At 50.6% G+C, this 15,415-nt stretch overlaps 1 protein-coding gene across 1 annotated transcript in view; it reads left to right on the forward strand.

Moving 5' to 3' along the window:
- Positions 1-15,415, forward strand: part of LOC140429611 (fibrillin-2-like) — a 496,823-nt gene that overhangs the window by 367,688 nt on the left and 113,720 nt on the right. Inside the window, exons 33-34 of the mRNA XM_072516854.1 lie at positions 8,567-8,689; positions 14,002-14,127. Coding sequence (XP_072372955.1) covers positions 8,567-8,689; positions 14,002-14,127 — 249 coding nt within the window. The remainder of the gene's footprint in view (positions 1-8,566; positions 8,690-14,001; positions 14,128-15,415) is intronic.

Consider the following 15,415-nt stretch of genomic DNA (forward strand, 5'->3'; position numbering starts at 1 on the left):
AATTATTTTTAAAATATGTGGTGGCGTGTTTTCCCAAAACATTGGTTACTAATAAGCCAAAGCAAACCCACGTTAACTCAGGTTTTACATTCTAAAGCCCAAGGGTTTTACATACTTCCCACTCCACTACACATACACGCACACATAGTAAAGGAAAGATAGAAAAAAAGTTTCACACCGATGGATGGTAACAGGACAAGTACCACTGAAATGGATATTAGTTCCTGTGGTTTCCAGAGTCAGAGTCAAATGAGGCATTCTCTCACTTAGGAACTCGAGTTAAGCTGACTGAAAACTGGAGTTGTAGTATTTGTTTTACAGTTGGTACTGATAACGCAGATGAAGTAGGTACATAGATACTGGGTCAGTACTGGGGCGGGGGGCTAGAGGCTTGGATCATGTGACATGGCCCAATAATGGTTATTTGTAGCTTAAAAATCAATTTCTATGCTTCTGGCCAGAATTCCACTGTTACTCTTTCAGAGAGAGATGAGGTGGTTGTAGCGCACAAAGACTCCGTGAGACGAATAGAGTGAAGTCGATGAGGCTTTATTAAGCGTGTCTGTTCCCCCACAGCTCGATAGTAAATTGGCCTGCGGGGGAAGACTCCGGCTTCTTATACTCCGCCTTCAGGGCGGAGGCTAGAGGTCAACGGCCAACCAGGACCCGGGATCTGTCAGCCAATGACATTAGGGCTTCCAGTCCCACATGACCCCCAATACATACTACCACATTCACCCCTTGTCAAAAATGAACCCGGCGGGGTGATGCTTCGTATGGTGGTAAGGGTTTACAGGGCTGGTCCTGGGAGGAAAAAAAACATTCACATGGCAATACAGTATTGTACAATTTTGTCCTGTTGCAACTATTTACAGAGGGTATAGGAAGAAAAGCAAAATGTTCTTGTGAAAAGTCCATATTTAGTTTTAGATCGACGCCACGAGTCGGTCGGGTGGTCTGGTCGTCCGTGTCGATCGCCTCAGCCCCGGTGGTGGTGGTGCTTGTACCGGTGTTGTCGCCTCCAGGAGCCTTACGGTTTCAGCTTGGGCTTTATTCTTTGTCGGTGCTGAGGGGAGGGGAACCGATCCTCCTGGGAAGGGGGCGGTCGCGGGGTGCGGCGGTGGCAGGAAGGGGGGGGGTTGGGTTGATGGTGTCGGGGGGGTGTGCGTGTTGCCGGCGGGCGCCAGATCCCGCAGGGAGACCGTGTCCTGTCGGCCGTCGGGGTACTCCACGTAGGCGTACTGGGGGTTCGCGTGGAGGAGGTGAACCCTTTCGACCAACGGGTCCGCCTTATGTGCCCGCACATGCTTTCGGAGCAGGATGGGTCCTGGGGCCGCCAGCCAGGTCGGCAGCGACGTTCCAGAGGAGGACCTCCTAGGGAAAACAAGGAGACGCTCATGAGGCGTTTGATTAGTGCTCGTACATAATAACGACCGGATGGAGTGGAGAGCGTCTGGGAGGACCTCCTGCCACCGTGAAACTGGGAGATCCCTGGACCGTAGGGCCAGTAGGACGGCCTTCCAGACCGTGCCGTTCTCCCTCTCTACTTGCCCGTTCCCCCGGGGGTTGTAGCTGGTCGTCCTGCTTGAGGCTATGCCCTTGCTGAGCAGGAACTGGCGCAGCTCGTCACTCATGAAAGAGGACCCCCTGTCGCTGTGGACGTATGCGGGGTAACCGAACTGTGTGAAGATGCTGTTCAGGGCTTTAATGACTGTGGCCGCGGTCATGTCAGAACAGGGAATGGCAAAAGGGAAGCGGGAGTATTCGTCCACTACATTAAGAAAATATGCGTTGCGGTCGGTGGAGGGGAGGGGCCCTTTGAAATCGAGACTGAGGCGTTCAAAGGGGCGGGAAGCCTTAATCAGGTGCGCTCCATCCGGCCTGAAAAAATGCGGCTTGCATTCCGCGCAGATGTGGCAGTCCCTTGTGACTGTACGGACCTCCTCTAAAGAGTATGGGAGATTGCGGGACTTGATGAAGTGGTAAAACCGAGTGACCCCCGGGTGGCAGAGGTCCTCGTGGAGGGTTTGGAGGCGGTTAATTTGTGCGTTGGCACATGTGCCGCGGGATAGAGCATCGGACGGCTCGTTCAGCTTTCCGGGACGATACAAAATCTCATAGTTGAAGGTGGAGAGCTCGATCCTCCACCTTAAGATCTTGTCGTTTTTGATTTTGCCCCGCTGTGCATTATCGAACATGAAGGCTACCGAGCGTTGGTCAGTGAGGAGAGTGAATCTCCTGCCGGCCAGGTAATGCCTCCAATGTCGCACAGCTTCCACTATGGCTTGGGCTTCCTTTTCTACTGAAGAGTGGCGGATTTCTGAGGCGTGGAGGGTCCGGGAGAAAAAGGCCACGGGTCTGCCCGCTTGGTTAAGGGTGGCCGCTAGAGCTACGTCGGAGGCGTCGCTCTCGACCTGGAAGGGGAGGGACTCGTCGATGGCGCGCATCGTGGCCTTTGCGATATCCGCTTTGATGCGGCTGAAGGCCTGGCAAGCCTCTGTCGACAGAGGGAAGGTCGTGGTCTGTATTAGGGTGCGGGCCTTGTCTGCATACTGGGGGACCCACTGGGCGTAGTATGAAAAAAACCCCAGGCAGCGTTTCAGGGCTTTTGGGCAGTGCGGGAGGGGAAATTCCATGAGTGCGCGCATACGTTCGGGGTCGGGGCCTATTATCCCATTGCGCACTATGTAGCCCAGAATGGCTAGCCGATCGGTGCTAAAAAAGCACTTGTCCTCGTTGTACGTGAGGTTCAAGGCTTTGCCGGTCTGGAGGAATTTTTGGAGGTTGGCGTCGTGGTCCTGCTGATCGTGGCCGCAGATGGTTACATAGTCGAGATACGGGAACGTGGCCCGCAAACCATGTTGATCAACCATTCGGTCCATCTCCCGTTGGAAGACCGAGACCCCGTTTGTGACGCCAAAAGGGACCCGTAGGAAATGGTATAATCGCCCGTCTGCCTCGAAGGCTTTGTACTTGCGGTCACTTGGGCGGATGGGGAGCTGATGGTAGGCGGACTTGAGGTCCACGGTGGAGAAGACTTTATATTGGGCAATCCGGTTGACCATGTCGGATATGTGGGGGAGAGGGTACGCGTCTAGTTGTGTGTACCTGTTGATGGTCTGGCTATCGTCAATGACCATCCTTTGTTTCTCCCCTGTCTTCACTACTACCACCTGCGCTCTCCAGGGACTATTGCTGGCCTGGATTATGCCCTCCTTTAGTAGCCGCTGGACTTCGGACCGAATGAAGGTCCGGTCCTGGGCGCTGTACCGTCTGCTCCTAGTGGCGACGGGTTTGCAATCCGGGGTGAGGTTCGCAAACAAGGACGGGGGTTGCACCTTGAGGGTTGCGAGGCCGCAGATAGTGAGTGGGGGTATTGGGCCGCCGAATTTGAACGTAAGGCTCTGTAGATTGCATTGGAAATCTAATCCCAGCAAGGTGGGGGCACAGAGTTGGGGAAGGATGTTTAGTTTGTAGTTTTTGAACTCCCTCCCCTGCACCGTTAGGGTAACTATGCAGAATCCCTGAATCTGTACGGAGTGGGATCCTGCAGCTAGGGAAATCTTTTGTGCGCTGGGATAGGTGGTCAAGGAACAGCATCTTACCGTGTCGGGGTGTATAAAGCTCTCCGTGCTCCCGGAGTCGACTAGGCATGGCGTCTCGTGGCCGTTTATTAGCACCGTTGTCGTCGTCGTCTGGAGTGTCCGGGGCCGAGCTTGATCGAGCGTAATTGAAGCGAGACGTGGTTGTAGTAGTGGAGTGGGGTCCGTTGTTGCCGTCCAAGATGGCGGCGGGGGTGGACAAAATGGCCGCCCCCACGCGTCGTACAGGTCTGGGGCGGTCCAAGATGGCGGCGCCCCTCCTCCCCTCATGGTGGCCGGGACCCAAAATGGCTGCGTCTGTGGGTCGCACATGGTGCGCTGGGGGGGCTGGGGAGCGCTAGGACCGCGAGCGCTAGGACCGCGCGGAGCTCCCTCACCGGGGACAGCGGTGGTCGGGGCCCAAGTAGGTGGCGCCGGCGGGTCAGGCGTGGGGCGCGGGGTGGGGGTTAGGGGGGCGTTAGGGACGCGCAAAACTCCCTCCTCTCCGTGGAGAGTGTTGGCCGGGACCCAAAGCGGTAGCGCCGGCGGCGGGTCATACATGGGCTGCGGGGAGGGGGTTTGGGGAGCGTAAGCGGCGTGCAGGGCTCCCTGTTCTCCCGGGACCGCGGTGGTCGGGACCCAGAGCGGCTGCGCCTGCGGGTCGTACATGGCGTGCTGGGGGGGTTGGGGCGCGTAAACGGCTTGCAGGGCTCCCTGTTCTCCCGGGACAGCGGCGACCTCGCGGGACCGGCACAACCGCGAAATGGCCCTTTTTCCCGCAGCTTTTGCAGATAGCTGCGCGGGCCGGGCAGCGCTGTCGGGGGTGTTTCGCCTGGCCACCGAAATAACAGCGGGCGCCCCCGGTGCGACTCGGCGTTTGGACCGCGCAAGCCTGTGGGGTGTCCGGGGGCGGGGGGGTAGGGGGTTTGCCGCGACGGGTACGTACGGGGCCCAATGGGCTGCCGCGCGGTCGGGGCCGTAGGCGCGGGTATTACGCGCGGCCACGTCTAGGGAGGCTGCTAGGGCCCGTGCCTCTGAGAGTCCTAGCGACTCTTTTTCTAGACTCTTTGGCGGATTTGGGAGGATTGCATACCTGCCACAAAAGCATCGCGCATTAACATGTCCGTGTGTTCGTTTGCGTTCACCGACGGGCAGCTGCAGGCTCGTCCCAAAATCAGCAGCGCGGCGTAGAATTCGGCCATCGATTCTCCGGGAGCTTGCCGTCTCGTCGCGAGCTGGTAGCGAGCGTAGATTTGGTTAACTGGGCGGACATAGAGACTTTTCAGTGCTGCGAACGCCATCTGGAAATCCTCCGCGTCTTCGATGAGGGAGAAAATCTCCGTGCTCACCCTCGAGTGCAGGACCTGCAGTTTTTGGTCTTCTGTGACCCGGCCGGTGGTCGTTCTGAGGTAGTCCTCGAAGCAAGTCTGCCAGTGCTTGAAGGCTGCTGCCGCGTTCACTGCGTGGGGGCTGATCCTCAGGCATTCCGGAATGATCCTGAGCTCCATAGTCCTTTTTAGGCACGCTTAATAAATTGTAGCGCACAAAGACTCCGTGAGACGAATAGAGTGAAGTCGATGAGGCTTTATTAAGCGTGTCTGTTCCCCCGCAGCTCGATAGTAAACTGGCCTGCGGGGGAAGACTCCGGCTTCTTATACTCCGCCTTCAGGGCGGAGCTAGAGGTCAACGGCCAACCAGGACCCGGGATCTGTCAGCCAATGACATTAGGGCTTCCAGTCCCACATGACCCCCAATACATACTACCACAGTGGTTATTAGTATCTCTTCCAGTATAATGATCTTCAACCTCTCTCTTTTACGATAGTTCATGTTGGGGAACCAGCCCATCTGCACTTACCCTGCTTTTGTTGATTACAAGGGATCTGTAACCATGAGGTGTGAGATTCCATAGGCTGAGGGAGGAATTATTTTGTTCTTATAACTCCTGGTTGGTAGCTCCCAGAACAAAGGGTCATGTGACATGTCGCAGTAGTCTTTTTTAAGTTCAGCAGAAAATCCATTTTAGCCATAAGAATAAAGGTTTGAGCAAACATATTGGATTTCTTTTCACATCTGTGGGTAAAGACTTGGTGTGTTGTAGGAACCCAACAAGTGATAATGGAGGGATGGGTTTATAAAGCTGAAGCCTACATGGAAATAACTTGAATGAGTAGTGCTTTTACAAAACAAAAATTGCATTACATGCAATTGTGTACTCTGAGGTAAATGCTATACGGGAGAAATTACAGTCAGAAAAACTGTTGATATCTTATATTTTCAATTGGATTTCTTTATAAATTAGCAGCTTATTGTTACAGATCCCTTGTAATTAACAAAAACAGAGTAAGTGCAGATGGGCTGGCTCCCCAACATAAACTATCATTAAAGAGAGAGATTGAAACTCATTATACCAGAAGAGATACTAATAACTATCTCACCTCTCTCTGAAGGCGAAACAGCGGCATTCTGGCCAGAAGCACAAAATTGATTGTTAAGCTGCAATTAACTGCTGCAAACTGCTTTTTCTGGAAATTACAGTATCTGTCGTGATCTTGTTTTCCATCAGTCCTAGCCGCTTTCAGTATATTTTGCAGCATTCTGATGGTGAGAAGAGTTAATATTATAGAAAGTAATGAATGACATTATATAACACTGGTAATACAGAAAAAGCTAACCCAAGGTGCGTTAAAAAAGCACAGCTATACAAAATTTGACACAGGAGCTTAAAAAGGAGCTATTAGAAATCGTGATTGGTCAAAGAGATGTGCTTGAAGGAACACCTATAAGAGGACAGAGAAAGGGAGGTTTAAGGAGAAAATTCTGGCTCTTGGGACCCAGGCAACTGAAGACACATCCACAAACGGTGGGGTAAAGCAAGTTGAGGATAGACATGAAGCACGAATTGGAGGAACACAGGTTTATTGGAGAGATACACCGTTGGAGCAAGCTACAGAGAGAGGGAGACACAAGTAAAAAATATATTTTGCGTCAGATATCTAAAACTAGAAAATGGTTGCATCACTTTGAAAGTTTGAGGGACTAATAGACTGAATCTAAAGTTAAGGAAGGGAAAAAAGAAGTGTAATTTGTAACGGGAGACCTGAGAGTAATTATCAATTGGATTTTGGAACTCGTGACTCCAGTGCTTCATGGAAAATCATGACTCAATATTAGCTGTTGCAGAAAATTGTTTTCCAATAGCCTTTAGAAATACCACCAATGGTGCTATTTTTACTGGCTCAATTTCTACAGCACCACAGAAAGAACTGAATTACTGAAGCTACAAAACTCATCTGAATAGATAAAAGCTTCCTTCCTTTGAGGTTCTTTTCACCGCAGCTAGCTTTGAGGATTTGTTTATTCCCTGTAGACCTTTGTGATAGGATCAGCTTTGCAAAGTAATGGATCTTATGAATTCCTCCCATGACCAGACAGAATAACTTTGCAATAACCAGGTTTAACTTTTAACCGCACATAAATATCTGTGGGTAGAGACTCATGTGATAATTCTAATTGTCAATTCTATTGTTATCTTATGAGAAAACTAAGCTTGTCCTGTTTTTTATTTGCTCATGATTCCGTGATGAAATAACACAAGAGTACAATCCAAATCAGTAATTAAAATGTACACTTCCTAATGAGTTTCATCAACAGGTTCTACTCCAAGGATGAAACAATATTGTAAAATATTAGCAAAGAGTAACTTTAGTTAATTTACATTACGCATTTGGAGGTTAATAATTGTCACAATTCCAGGAATTCCTTTTTCAAAGAACACGGGTTTTGGGAGCAGGATTGACACAATCTGATTGATGGAATGACAAAGTAAAGCATTGTAAAGATTTCCAAGTAATGTCAGAACAAAATCAAAGCACACATGATTTGAAGCAGCATGGAAGAACCATGCACACTGGCACACATTCAGAACTAGTGTTAAGTTTTCTTGCATTCCTGCGGGATTGGCTTTGGCTTTAGAGCAGTGTGCCCCTGGGAGACACAGCTTAATAAGTTACAGCAGGTTTTTCTCTGTTCATCGAGCTTTTCATACCAGCTTTTAAACCCGCTTTTGATGAACAATGGTGCGAGGCTACCTCTATTACCCCAGCAAATCTGAACAGACATTGCTAACTGCGATCCAATAAGTGCACTTTCTGAAAAAATATGTTTCATGGTATACTTATGTAAGTATTGGATCTAATTTGCATGTGCTTGTCCAATTGAAAAAATAATTAAATACTTTGCAAATCCTTTCCTCATTGTGCTGTCTGAAAGTCTGGACAGTTTACAGTTGGTACCACATCATTTATGCAGTGTAGAAACTATTGGATGACATGTCCTGTCCATAATACCATAACACATAGAAGCAGAAGTAGGCCATTTGGCCAATTGAGTCTGCTCTGTCATTAAATGAGATTGTGATTGATCTGATATGGTAACCCTCAACTCCACTTTCCCGCCTTATCCCTATAACCCTTGATACCCTTACTGATTAAAAACCTATCTCAGCCTTGAACAAACTTAATGACCAAGTCTATTGAGTCCTCTGTGGTAAAGAACTCCACAGATACACTACCCTCTGAGAGAGGAAGTTTCTCCTCACCTCTGTCTTAAGAATTCTAAGTACAGAACTTTAGGTGCTGGGAGCACGTATAATGAATTTGCTCACGACTGCCTCGCCTCACCCATGCCCTTAAATATGGAATATTTCTGGGCATCCAGAGTATGGTTTATGGATCATCATAACTCAGGGACTGCCAGCTGGAAATTACACTCTGTAGATATCAGTCCAGCCAGCTATGCCAATAGAATTATCATATAAGATGCTGCTTGACTTACTGAACACTAATCATTTTCTGTTCTTATAATACCATAGAACTATTCATAAAAAATAATTTTTAGGTCTAGCTTTACAGTTGTGTTAAGGAAAAAAGTGATGTTGCGTACTGCATTCAAACAATATAATATGTCTTTTAATTAATTGGCAGACCATGACGAATGCAGCAATGAAACACATCATTGTAATCTCAATGCCAAATGTATGAATACACCTGGATCATATCGCTGCCTCTGCTCCGAAGGCTTCAGTGGGGATGGATTCACATGTGGAGGTATGGGAAAGATTTTTGTAATGTTTAAAAATCTGGGCCGGGATTCTCCCCTACCTGGCGGGGCGGGAGAATCCGGCGTAATGGAGTGGCGGGAACCACTCCGACGTCGCGCCGCCCCAAAGGTGCGGAATTCTACGCACCTTTAGGGGCCAAGCCCTCACCTTGAGGGGCCAGGCCCGCGCCGGAGTGATTTCCGCCCCGCCGGCTGGCGGGAAAGGCCTTTGGCGCCACGCCAGCCGGCGCTGAAAGGACTTTGCCGGGCGACGCATGCGCGGGAGCGTCAGCGGCTGCTCACGGCATCCCCGCGCATGCGCAGCGGAGGGGGTCTTCCGCCATAGTGAAGACCATGGCGAAGGCGTAAGAAAAAGAGTGCCCCCACGGCACAGGCCCGCCCGCCGATCGGTGGGTCCTGATCGCGGGCCAGGCCACCATGGGGGCACCCCCCAGGGCCAGATCGCCCCGCGCCCCCCCCCCCCCCCCCCCCAGGACCCCGGAGCCCGCCCGCGCCGTCTGCTCCCGCCGGTAAGGTAGGTGGTTCAATCCACGCCAGCTGGCGAGGGTTGACTGCGGTGGGACTTCGGCCCATCGCGGGCCGGAGAATCGCCGGGGGGAGCTCGTCGACCGGCGCGATTCCTGCCCCCGTCGATTCTCAGGTAGCGGAGAATTCGGGACACGGCGGGGGCGAGATTCACGCCAGCCCCCGGCGATTCCCCGACCCGGCGGGGGGTCAGAGAATCTCACCCATGATCTTAAATAGAAACCAGAAATTACAGCTTAACATATCATGTTTTACCAGTTAGAAGAAGAGCAACATGTGTAGTAACCAGCATAGATCCAACTTTATATTTTTCAATAGGTGAGAGTTTTCCTTCCATTTTTCTTCCTTCCTAAACCAAGTGACCCACATGTGGTACAATTCCATAGCCACCAACAGCCTCCTTCCAGTACTTCATCTTATTACCCAGATTACTCACGTTGACCTAAATCATTCACACTAGCGGGTTATTACCTCATGAGAGATATCATAGTTGAGCCTAATCCCACCTTCACCCAATGCCACAAAACAGACTTCCAGCAAGAATAGCAAACAGGAACTCCGGCAACTGAAATTCACCCTCTCCCTGGACTAAAATAGCTGAAGCCAGTAGTAGATCCTCTATTCCTTCCTTAATTTTGATCAGTTATCTCTATTCCATCTAATGGCTCAATGCCATATACTCACAGGCAGTTCAAAAGAGCCCAAGTTACAGTTATTTTACAAATTGACAGTTGAGTAACAGGGGCGAAATTCTCCCCCAACGGCGCGATGTCCGCCGACTGGCGCCAAACACGGCGCCAATCAGACGGGCATCGCGCCGGCCCAAAGGTGCGGAATGCTCCGCATCTTTGGGGGCCGAGCCCCAACATTGAGGGGCTAGGCCGACGCCGGAGGGATTTCCGCCCCGCCAGCTGGCGGAAATGGCATTTGTTGCCCCGCCAGCTGGCGCGGAATAGCGGCGCATGCGCAGGAGCGTCAGCGGCCGCTGTCAGTTTCCCGCGCATGCGCAGTGGGGAGAGTCTCTTCCGCCTCCGCCATGGTGGAGGCCGTAGCGGAGGCGGAAGGGAAAGAGTGCCCCCACAGCACAGGCCCGCCCGCGGATCGGTGGGCCCCGATCGCGGGCCAGGCCACCGTGGGGGCACCCCCCGGGGTCAGATCGCCCCGCGCCCCCCCCCAGGACCCCGGAGCCCGCCCACGCCGCCTGGTCCCACCGGTAAATACCAGGTTTGATTTACGCCGGCGGGACAGGCAATTTCTGGGCGGGACTTCGGCCCATTCGGGCCGGAGAATCCAGCGGGGGGTCCCGCCAACCGGCGCGGCCCGATTCCCGCCCCTGCCCAATCTCCGGTACCGGAGACTTCGATGGGGGCGGGGGCGGGATTCACGGCGGCCAACGGCCATTCTCCGACCCGGTGGGGGGTCGGAGAATGACGCCCCAGATCTTTAGACCCTAAACTTCACGGGCGGGATTCTCCAACCCCCCACGCCAGGGCGGAGAATCGCCAGGAGGCGGCGTGAATCCTGTCACCACCGGTTGCCGAATTCTCCAGCGCCGGGAATTTGGCGGGGGCGGGAATCGCGCTGCGGCCACCCGGCGATTCTCCGGCCCGTGATGAGCCGAGTGGCCGCCCGTTTTCGGTCGGTCCCGCCGGCGTAAAATACACCAGGTACTTACCGGCAGGACCTGGCTCAGTGTCCGGGGTCCTCGGGGCATCTAGCCCCGGAGGGTGCCCCCATGGTGGCCTGGCCCGCGATCGGGACCCACCGATCCACGGGCGGGCCTGTGCCACGGGGGCACTCTATTCCTCCGCGCCAACCGGTGTAACGTTGCGCGATGGCCGGCGCGGAGATGAACCCACCCCCTGCGCATAGGCTGGGATGACGCCAGCACACGCTGGTGCTCCCGCGCATGCGCCAACTCGCGCCGGCCGGCGGAGGCCCTTCGGCGCCGGTTGGTGTGGCGCCAAGATCCTTCTGCGCTGACCGGCGCAGCGCAAACCACTCCGGCACCGGCCTTGCCCATCCTCCGCACCTTTGGGGCGGCCCTACGTCGGAGTGGTTCACGCCACTCCTCGGCACCGGAGTGGCCCGTCCCGCCGGTTCACTGAGAATCCCGCCTCACATCTTTAGCCTGTAAAACTCTGCTGCGTAATGCTGGTAGTTCTAGTCTTTGGTTGCCAGTTGGGGTGAAAGATGGTATCCACACTACTCCCAACCACTTCCACCTTGGCCCACATTGATCAGCATGTTGTTGAAGGTAATACTGTAGAGATTATATCATGTGGTGGATGTATGCAAAGCAGGTAGATTGTGACCTCAGTCATGTAATGCTTATTTGATACAAAATCTTCCATTCTTGAACTTACCATTCTCGTTAACACCCTCCCTTAAATGTGTACCACTGAACAAACTGTTAGACATTAGTTGCTTCTTCGACAAGGATTACATGTGAGGGTGAAGCATACGAATGTGAGGTTTGATTTGATAGAGATTGTTGGTAGCTGAGTGAATGGACTGTAGTGAATGGAGCAGTGTGTGAGGCTAGTGGTGCAGTGGGTAGGATTGCCATGTCAGATTGCACTTACTGACACTGGCTAGTCATGTAAGCTCATTGAACGTTTCCTGGCACAGCATCCAAGCCAGGTCAAACTGGTGGCATTGACCAGCATGGCCACCTGCTCCTAGTGCTTTCTAAACACTTGTCTGGAGGACACCCTGGTTCTCTGACAGAAGACAGCTTCTATCTTTCTGTCAACCACCTGTACCAATGCCGCCAGCATGGCATCCAAAAGCCTGGGAGAAGCCCATTTGCTTATTGCTTGATTTCTGTTCTTCCTGAAAGTCTTGGAATTGTATCCAGGTATTTTCAGCCCCCGCTACAGCCAGAATGCATCTCGGTATAAGTGATACAAGAGTTTATATTTATACAGCACGTTTCAAGTATTGAAACATCCAAGGCGCTTCACAGGGGCATTATAAAACAGTGTATAACACCAAGATACAAATGGGACAGTGGGCGCGATCTACCGGCCATGGTACACCCCTCAGCATGCCACGGCGCAACGTGACCAATAAATGACGGAAGACCTGCTCCCGGGATCTACCTGGCTCATCATGCCTCGCGAGATCTAACATGATTTTGTGACTCGTCGCGATATGAAGCCTACCCAATGTGGGCAGGATCACCTTTTGGAAAATCTGCATATTAGAGTGGGACAGCTAGGCTCACTCTAATATGCAATTCGCTGAGGTAACCAGGGCATTGGGATTTATCCCGTTCGCCTTGGAGACCTCATGCGAGCGCTGTTCTCCAAACGCGGGGGCCAGACAGAATAACACTCATGGGGGTCTTCCAGGTGATTGGCGGCCTTCCAGGGGTATGCACTCTGGGCAGGGTGGCACCGTGGCACTGCTGGTGCCACCTGGGGACCTTGGCAGTGCCACATGGATGCCAGCCTGACATTGCCAGGTGGCAGGGCCACTGCCAAGGTACCAGGTTGGCACTGCGAAGGGGCCAAACAGACATTTTTCTGCAGCACGGTACCCTGCGTGGGTGTGGGGGGGTGAGGGGGCACCCGGAGACCCCCTTACACTGAGTTGGTGCTGGGGGGGGGGGGTTAAGGGGTTTGAAATGGCATCCCGATCTCTACCTGTATCGTGGAGTTTTGCCAAGCAGTGCTCCTCAGTGCAGGAAACAGGACTAAATGCGGCCCTGCTGAGGGTCCGTACCTAACTGGAGTCACGTTAGATAGCGTTGTTGCCAAGGGGCAGCATGTAGATGAGAAACAGGAGGTGGCCAGGATTGATCCTTGGGGAACACCAGAGGCTGAGACATGCAGTCAGTCAACAGTACACTGCAACCATGGAAGTCAGCAGGCAGCACAAGTCAATGTCCATTCCTGTACAGGAATCTAGCCCCCCTCCCTCAATTTAACCCAATTGTTCTTATTTGCTGCTGCACCTTTAATCATGCATAGTGAACAGTGACAACTGTATATTAAACATGGTTACCTTACTCGCCCTGTACCTGGCTGCCATGTTGCCATGAAGAATTATTCCTTCTTGAGCAGTCATTTTTATCTGAAACTCGGTTGGAGGGTGGGAAGTGTATTGATTCCTCTGTACAGACACTAACCTATTAGAGCAGAATTTCCAGTCTGCTTGGGAGTATAACGCATGTCTGTGTTTCAACCAGCTGCACAAACCAAAACTGTTTAATGGTACAAACCAGCTGGTTAGAAATGATCATATTAGTTGTCTCCAAAAAAGTTTTGATGTCATGTGTGCGCCAGTCTTTAGGGCAATGGCATCAGTTGTAAATGGCAAAACATGAATCCACACTGTGACTATCGCTGTCTATGGATCTTGCTGACAGAGGTGCCATATGCCGTTCAGCAGTTGTATGCTACAAACTTTGTGCCAATTAATCACAAATTCCTGATAGAACACTGTTCATTCTATCATAGAGAGCATTTTGCCAAAGCTTATATTGAATAAAGATTATTTTCCAAGTCCTGTCCTCTGTTGCCGATATAATTAATGATGTCTTAATATAGAACTGGCAAAGTCCCATGCACCAATGTTACATGATTGTTTATTAAAACAATTAGACTGAATCAGTTATTACTCATGAGATATCCTAATTGCACCAATCGCCTCGGCAAGAGTACAGCTAAATCTTGGGAAATGTTCTCTCCGTAGACAATTGGAAGCAGTACGAAATTGTTGTACTTTGAGCTAACAGAAACAATATTTTATTCATCTTCATTTCCAGATGTGGATGAGTGTGCAGAGAATGTTAATCTGTGCGATAATGGCCAGTGCCTCAACACTCCTGGAGGGTACCGATGTGATTGTGAAATGGGATTCACACCAGCCTCTGATAGCAGATCCTGCCAAGGTTAGTTCGCTGGTGTCTTGCAATTTTGACAGACCAACCTTGAATATAGGTTATGACTTTTTCCAGAAGCAGAATGTAGAGGGTAGAATCCACCAGTGTAATTATGAAAGAGCCATACTTTGTGCCAACAGGCAGAAGTAAGGACGGCTTTCCTAAAATACAAATAGCAGGCTTCCTGAAAGGAAGATATGGCTCAACACCTTTGTACCATTTACAAGGATAGAAAAAATAAAACCTATTTTAAAAAAGCTTACTTTGTAGATGTGTAACAGCAAAGTCAAATTGGGATTGGACATTAACCTCACTTGAACATGTTTTAAGGTACATTTGTTTTACAATGAAATGCTCACTTTTTTATCCAGTGAATAAATGCAAATTGAGAAAACGGATAAAGGGAAAATAAAGCAACACAATTATGATTCACTAATCACAAACAGCAAAGATGCTTTAAATTCCGAGAGATTGCAAGATTAAGCAGCCTTTTGGGTGATATCTCTGAAATGGCAATGAGTCTATGTACATAGTTTGAAATTGAGCCAAAATTTTGTCTATTAAAATTAATAGTATACCAATGTTCTTTTTAAACAATGAGTCATTTGAGCTGGTGGAATCCATGCTGCCAATATATATCGACTGCAGTGCTGAAGGAGATTCTTCGTCCTTCACTGTAGACGTAAGCTAGAAGCTTGCCATTTGGATTACCTCACTTTTACATCTGCCTGGGGACAAATAAATAGGTCGCAACTCTTTTGTATACATTAAATTGAGGAATACAAGTAGAAACTTTAGATTTCCTCTTTTATTTGTCGTAAGCCATCAAAAATTCCCTGCCAATAAGTGAAAGCACTCCCCAGTTAGTGATAATCAAGCCAGAGAACATTCTGAGTCAGGTTCAGTTTGGTCACCGACCCTCCATCCAGCCAAACTCAGCCTGAGCCAGGCCAGATGCTTGAACTAAAAGAAAGGTTTTTGAAGTCTGAACGTTTTGCATGTGTTTGATTGCATTATTTATTCATAAAACACTCAAGTTTTCTTTTTCCTCATTTAAGCCTCTGACTGAATAAATTGCGGGTTCAAGCTGGACTCAGTACATTATTTTCATTGAGACTTTAGCGCACCCGTTAAGAAAATGTTGAATTGCTGAACGTGCGATGTTCACGCCTTCCTAGCTGCACACTAAGATAATTGAAAAAAATGAAACCTTGGGCGGGATTCTCCAGCCTCCCAGCCACATGTTTCTCGGTGGCAGGACATGGCCCTCCATTTGCTGCCGGCAGGATTCTCAGCT

This window comes from Scyliorhinus torazame, chromosome 9 (genome assembly GCF_047496885.1).
Source record: "Scyliorhinus torazame isolate Kashiwa2021f chromosome 9, sScyTor2.1, whole genome shotgun sequence".
In the NCBI taxonomy this organism is placed as follows: domain Eukaryota; kingdom Metazoa; phylum Chordata; class Chondrichthyes; order Carcharhiniformes; family Scyliorhinidae; genus Scyliorhinus; species Scyliorhinus torazame.